The 7,707-nt window shown below is 40.8% G+C and overlaps 1 protein-coding gene across 2 annotated transcripts in view; it reads left to right on the forward strand.

The window, feature by feature from the left end:
• LOC137414781 (uncharacterized) overlaps window positions 1-7,491 on the forward strand; it is a 53,438-nt gene extending 45,947 nt beyond the window's left edge. For both annotated transcript variants that reach the window (XM_068100281.2, XM_068100286.2), the window contains one exon: window positions 6,050-7,491. In XM_068100281.2, coding sequence (XP_067956382.2) covers window positions 6,050-7,095 — 1,046 coding nt within the window. In that variant the 3' untranslated portion in view covers window positions 7,096-7,491. The remainder of the gene's footprint in view (window positions 1-6,049) is intronic.
• The last annotated feature ends 216 nt before the right edge of the window (window positions 7,492-7,707 follow it).

Here is a 7,707-nt window from a genome sequence, read left to right on the forward strand (position 1 = left end):
GCGCGCGTCTGTCTTTGCGCGCGTCTGTCTTTGCGCGCGTCTGTCTTTGCGCGCGTCTGTCTTTGCGCGCGTGTGTCTTTGCGCGCGTGTGTCTTTGCGCGCGTGTGTCTTTGCGCGCGTGTGTCTTTGCGCGCGTGTGTCTTTGCGCGCGTGTGTCTTTGCGCGCGTGTGTCTTTGCGCGCGTGTGTCTTTGCGCGCGTGTGTCTTTGCGCTCGTGTGTCTTTGCGCGCGTGTGTCTTTGCGCTCGTGTGTCTTTGCGCTCGTGTGTCTTTGCGCGCGTGTGTCTTTGCGCTCGTGTGTCTTTGCGCGCGTGTGTCTTTGCGCGCGTGTGTCTTTGCGCTCGTGTGTCTTTGCGCGCGTGTGTCTTTGCGCTCGTGTGTCTTTGCGCGCGTGTGTCTTTGCGCTCGTGTGTCTTTGCGCGCGTGTGTCTTTGCGCTCGTGTGTCTTTGCGCGCGTGCGGCTCTGTGTGCGCATGCGGCTGTGTGCTCGTGCGGCTATGTGTGCGCGTGCGGCTCTGTGTGCGTGTGTCAGTCATGTTTTTTTTTTTTATTGCGTTCTATTGGAGCTTTCTGGTGTGGAATGTGATCCATCAAAATGACTGTCATGATCTCCTCAGTTGATTAGGATAATTAATTACAAATATTCCAGAAGAAGTGCCATGTTTCTAAACGTGCCATGTCCTTCCACGGCATGGCATTCCAATTACAAAATAAACAAGAAAGAGCAGATATTGCAAACCTTCGCCAGGATGTATTTTCAGTGGTTTTTAAAGCTTTTTTGTTCAAACAAATATGGCGGCCGAACCACGTGACCGATGACATCGTTGTTTTTTTTTTCTCCACTAATTTATTCCAAGATTATGCTCAAGAAATTTCATCTTCATCGGATGAAGTTTTGTACTTGTCAAATTATGACCATAATAGAGGAACCCATGACATTATCACTAACAGATGTTATTGCACATGGAGAGAGAGTTCTTTACAATGAGCGGTCTCAATTTTTTCGATTCAGTGCTTTCGGAGATATGGAGGTGCAAAGCTTTTCGGTTTTTCCAAGATGGCGGCCAAAACCACGTGACCTATGACGTCATAATTATTTAAATTATACAGGTGGAGTTGCTCCTATGGTGAAAATTTCCTGTCAATCGGACCAACGGTTGCAGAGAAAATCATATTTATTCTGTGCGGACAAACAGACAAAAAAACGGACTCAAATGCAATAACCTCTCCTCAGGCGAGGGTAATAACAAGTACAGATACATTCAAAGTACACCGCCCCCATGCCAAGTAATTAAATATCCTCCAGCGCGGCATTACCTGGGCGCCTCTGGCGCCCGGCAATACCGCAGTGCAGCTTATAGAAACTGCATTGGGAGGGAGAGGGATACAATAATTGATTGATGAATTGCATAATTAAAATCGGTCAGATTATGATAAAATATTTTCTTAATCAATTGGCTAATAGCATTACGAAACCACCAGTGCTTCATCCGAAGATGTATCTTTTAGAAATCTAATTAAATAAGTCATTAATATATATTTTAAATAATTAATTGATTAATCAATAAATCAAAAATATCCTTCACAGCCAAATCACTTGGTCATTGTCATGTCCAAATATTAGCTTCCAAGCTCAAAAGGTGCCTGAGATATTGCCCAGATGATAAATAAATAAATAAATAATAATGAAAATAAATAAATAATAATGAAAATAAATAAATAACAATCATTTAAAAAATGAAACAATTAATCAATTCGCTAATAGAACACATAAACCACCACCATTTCATCAGAATCTGTAAGCTAACAAAAATTTTTTTTAGCCATTAATCGAATAATTAAATAATTAATTGATTAATTAGTCAATAAATCAAAAAATTCTTTTACAGCCAAATCACTGTCATTGGCATGTCCAAATATCATCTTCCCAACAAAAAGGTGCCCGAGATAATGGCCAGAAGAGAAAGGAAATGTTTTAGTCCTTAATTAATCACTAATAATTAAATAACGAATTAATTGATTAATCAAAAAAACCAAAAAAAATACAGTTTTTAAACAAAGTACTTGCTCACTATTGTGCTGAAATTTCAGCTTCCTAGCTCAAAGGATGTCTGCGATATCACCCGGACAAACAAACAAACAAACAAACAAGAAAACAAACAAACAAATGAAAAATCGGTCAGACCGAGGACTTGTCGGTATGTACTTTTTTATCGGCCATTTTGGACAAATATGGCGGCCGAACCACGTGATCGATGATGTCATCATTATTTGTTTTCTAAACTAATTTATTCCTTGATGATACTCAAGAAATTTCATCTTGATTGGATGAAGTTTTGTACTTGTCGAATTATGACGTCATGATGGAGGCACCTATCACATCATCATTAACATATTTTATTCCCCATGGAGAGTTCTTTACAATGAGCCATGTCTCAATTTTTTTATATTCAGCACTTTCGGAGATATAGAGGTGCAAAGTTTTTCGGTTTTTCCAAGATGGCGGCCGAACCACGTGACCGATGACGTCATCAATTGGGCACAGTCTATTCCAGGGCAAGACGAATGTGTGTGAAGTTTGGTGATTCTACATGCAACGGTGTAGACGTAGTACTGCAGACAGACAGACAAACCAACCGATCAACATACTTGCCGGAATCTTTTCCGGCAAGTAACAACCAGAGTGAAAACAGAGTACTCCCTTTCAGCGTGCGTCATTGCCGAGCCCCCTTCGGTGCTTGGCAATGACGTTATGCAGCACCTGGAGATGGCATAGGAAAGGTGCGGTGTACAACAACAATGATAACATTGTAAGAAAGCATATTTTTATACAACCCGTAGGGCAAAGCCGTCAAGACTCTCAAACAATGTACTGTATATATGTCCTTCACAAACATACACCGATTAGAGCTAAGGATCTGGTCACATGACAGGGGTGATGTGATTACGTCTGTGCTGTCATTACGTCGTACGACGGCTGACTCCATGTGCCACCTTTTTGATTTACATGCTGTTCAGGCCTAAAATATCGTAGGACCTGTCATATATCACAATTGCCATGCTCGCTACCTTTACATTTTTCATTCAGTGTGAAACGCAAACAAACCGATTGTTAAAATGACCATCAAATATCGAAAGCTTTAGGCATCATGCCTGTCCTTCAGGCCGCTTTGGACAAATTGACCCTCTGCTGGTACTGGAAGCATGGCATGTGAAGAGCCGTGTCATTTATTGGCCGTCTCGTCTCGGACACGGGTCCCATCAAAGTCAAATTTGTGACCAGATTGCAGGCAATGACGTGATATGTAGATACTCTGACACCCAGCTCGTTAAGAAACCAAAACTTTTTTTTTTGGCCTCATAGACGTTCGTGGGGAACGTGTATGTCGGCATGTGCACATTCTCCATGAACGGTGGCTGTGATTCAATTGATCAGTTATCAACACGCACTTACATTCATAGAGATAATGTGAAGATATGAATGGACATCTCTTTGTTATTACAAATGTTGATGGGCATCTGAACATGCATCCTGAAATTAAGGATTATTCCTGTAGATCTAGAAGTAAGTGTTGGTACGACTGATGTTTTTCATGACCTACACCACCGGTCAAAAGTTTTAGAACACCTCAATTTTTGCGGTTTTTATTGAAATTTACGCAGTTTAATGTCCAGTGAATAACCTGAAATGGTACAAAGGTAAGCAGTAAACTGCTCGAGGTAAAAAAAAAAAAAGGTTTAGGTTGGCAAAAACGGGAAAGTAATGTAAATTGCACAGTTATATTGTAAAAAAAAGGCATTCTTCAGGGAACAAGTAATGGGTTAACAACGTACAGCTGTTCTGCAGCAATGTAAGTAAATTAAGCCTTGAAAGTTGATGCAAACAATTCCTACAGGTGTCCCAACCTCTGCTGAATACTTGATTACAAACCCCCTGTCTGTATAAAAGCAGTATTGAAACAGACTGTTATTACACCCTCTGAAGCATTATTTGGACAATATTGCACTGCAGGAAGTAGTATATTGGAAACTGGAGGAAACTCTGACAGGAAGAGGTCTGGCAGACCCAAAGCCATAACAGAATCAGAAGTCAAGTTTCTGAGAGTCAACAGCTTGCGTGATAGGCGGCTCACAGGACAACAGCTTCAAGCACAGCTTAACACTTGTCGAAATAAGCAAGTGTCAGTTTCAACTGTGAAGAGAAGACTTTGAGCTGCCGGTTTGACAGGTCGAGTAGCAGTAAGAAAGCCATTGCCAAGATGGCAAAATACGAAAGAAAAGAGGCTTGCCTGGGCCAGAAGCACCACCAGTGGACTACTGAAGATTGGAAGAAGGTCTTATGGATCGATGAATCAAAATTTGAAATCTTTGGTTCATCAAGCAGGTTTTTGTACGCTGACGAGTAGGCGAAAGGATGGTTCCTCAGTGTGTGACACCAATTGTCAAACATGGAGGAGGAAGCATGATGGTCTGGGGCTCTTTTGCTGGATCCAGAGTTGGCGACTTGCACAGAGTGACTGGCACCCTGAACCAAAAGGGATACCACAGCGTTTTGCAGCGCCATGCAATACCCTCTGGTATATGCCTAGTTGGTCAGGGGTTCATCCTACAGCAAGATAATGACCCTAAACACACCTCCAGGCGATGTCAAAACTACCTTCGAGGAAAAGAACAAGACGGTCGGCTTCAAATCATGGAATGGCCAGCACAGTCTGCAGACTTAAACCCCATCGTGCTGTTTTGGGATGAACTGGACAGAAGGGTGAAAGCAAAGCAACCTACAAGTGCAACACATTTGTGGGAACTTCTGCTACAGTGTTGGGAAGAGTTTCCCAAACAATATTTGATTTCCATTGTAGAAAGAATGCCACGAGTGTGTTCAGCAGTTATATCTGCAAAAGGTGGCTACTTTGCTGAGTCCAAAATTTAAATTAAATTTTGTTAAACAAAATGATTCTATGATTTCTTTTTTTTTTTAATCTCATTGTTTATTTGTTCTATGCTTAATTTAAGAGTACATTGAGACATTAAACTGCGTAAATTTCAATAAAACTGGAAAAATTGAGGTGTTCTAAAACTTATGACCGGTAGTGTATGTAGTCAGACGTGTTAGAGGGTCAGTCAAAAGAGTACAGTACGGTTGACATCCCTACCTGCCTCTGTACCAGCTCTGGGTTATTGTTGCTTTGGTAACGTCTGATGCAAATTACTTTTCTATCGCTTGATCTACAAACCATTTTAAAATATGGCAATTCTCTGTTATAGTATAACTAGCAAAAGTACCCGTTTTGAAAAAATGGTAAGACCACCAAAGGCCCCGAGGACCCCTCGTGTATTTTTACGGCATAGCCCATAGGGCAAAGCCATCTAGAACAGTGTTTGTACGTCTATGTATGTATGTATGTATGTATGTATGTATGTATGTCCCCTCAAATGTATACCAATCAGTGGTGAGGATTTGGTCACATGACAGGGTGATGTGATTGTCTGATGTCATTACGGCGTACGGCGGCTGACTCTCCACACACCGCCATTTTGATTTATACGCCGAACATATCGTCGAACCTGTCATATGTATCACAATCGCCATGCTCTACCTTTACATTTTTCATTTTGTGTGAAACACAAACAAACCGATTGTTAAAATGACCATCAAATATTGAAAGCATCGGCGTTGCGGCTCTTCCAACAATACAATAAGGTACAGTACCCAACCCATGTGGGGTATATAGATTACAGTAGATCTTCCCTCAGTTCTGTAAGTGGGAAGTCCGATCAAAGTGGGAAGTTTTGTATTACCCGACCATCAATGCCAGCAGTTGTAAAGTGGCAATTCTAATTATTATTATTATTATTACTTGTAGTGTCCATATACCTTGACATTTATGAATTTACATCTATAAATATTGACGGGTTGAAAATTTTGTTGCCTAAAATAGCTGGGAATGCATGAGAGTGGGAGAGTACCTGGATACCTCCAGCTGCTGGTGGCCTTGGTGGCCCCCATGTTCCCAGCTTTACAGATTTTCATGCACCTACTTTTTATTCAGGGTGCAGGTATTTGAATACGTGTGGAGAGCCGTGCAACTGCAGCAGGTGTAAAAGGATCCTGCGACGGGAGAGCCATAAAAGTAAGAAACAGAAAAAGTCTTCGGCTTGCAACCAAGACTTTGCCACTTCATCGCATTTACAAAAAGGTGAAAAACCGCACACAAGTGGGAAATCACACAGGTGCACTGTGTGTAATAAGGGATTCACTTCTTCTTCACATCTATCCATACATCAAAAAATACATTCCGCAAATGAAGATGACGACCAACTGGAGAAACCTTTCGAGTGCTCTGTATGCAATAAGCTGTTTAATGAGGGAACCCATTTACGTGAACATGAAAGAATACACACCGGAGAGAAACCCTTCATTTGTTCTGTGTGCAAAAAAGCGTTTACTTGTAAATCAACGTTATCTCGACATGAAAAAACACATGACAAAAAGAAATCCTTCGAGTGTTATGTGTGCTGCAAGGCTTTTGTTTCTTCGGCATCTTTATATTGTCATCAAAAAATGCATGAAGGAGGGAAAACCTACAAGTGTTCTTTTTGCAAGAAGGTTTTTAACTATTCATCACATTTACGTGAACATAAAAGAATACACACCGGAGAGAAGCCCTACAAGTGCTCTGTGTGCAACAAGCTATTCACGCATTCATCGAATCTATCTGACCATAAAAAAATACACACCAGCAAGAAGTCTTTCGAATGTTCACGATGCATGAAGGTCTGCAATTCTTCATCACATTTGTCCCAACATGAAAAAACACACACGGGTAAGTCACCATACTGGTGCACTGTGTGTGATAAGGGATTTGCCTCTTGTTCAAGCCTGTCTCAACATCAAGTTCTGCACACCGGAGAGAAACCCTACCAGTGTTCAGAATGCCAGAAGTCCTTCAAGTTTTTGTCAAATTTGTATCAACATCAGAAAACGCATATGGCGAAGAAACGCCACAAGTGTTCAGTGTGCAGAATGGCGTTCCATCGTCCATCGCATTTAGTTCGACATCAAAGAGTGCATACGGAGGAGGTACTCACCTTGTAAAGGTTTCCAAGAGCAGGTGTGTGTATAAGATGCTCCACTGCTCTGCTTGTGTTCCTAACTAGTGAAGGTTCTTGACTAGTAAAGTTGTTCCTAACTATATAAATATTTCCTGTTTTCTTTTTTTGTGCCCTGATGTTTGAATAAATAAATAATATAATTTGTGTACTCTATCCTGTATTTTGATTTGTCTTTTATTCTAAATAATCGACTACCAAGGTTAGGATTGATCTAAATCTTTGAGAATGCAATTGTTTGTCTAATTTTGATGTGCTGCATGAAGCCCATGAACTTGTTCACCGGCAATGATTTTGTCCCAGTTGTTTCTGTTACATTGTTAAATTACATTTGAGCCCTTTTAAAAACCAAAAAACATAAAATAAATTGTTGATATAAACATTGAATGTCCTTTCTTTCTTTATTTAAAAACGGTGTTTTTATTTTTGAAACCAAAAATTATATATTGAATATGAAGAATACAAACAACAACAACAACAGGAATTTTCAGGCCATTTTCCCTCCTAGAGCGGGGGTTAGCCTTGCGGTCCCCATGACAATCTTCTCCATTTGGCCCCATTTGGCCCCATTTTCTGCATCTCCCCTTGTTTACCCCCT

The sequence above is a fragment of the Myxine glutinosa genome, chromosome 1 (genome assembly GCF_964187855.1).
Source record: "Myxine glutinosa chromosome 1, kmMyxGlut1.1, whole genome shotgun sequence".
Lineage (NCBI taxonomy): Eukaryota > Metazoa > Chordata > Myxini > Myxiniformes > Myxinidae > Myxine > Myxine glutinosa.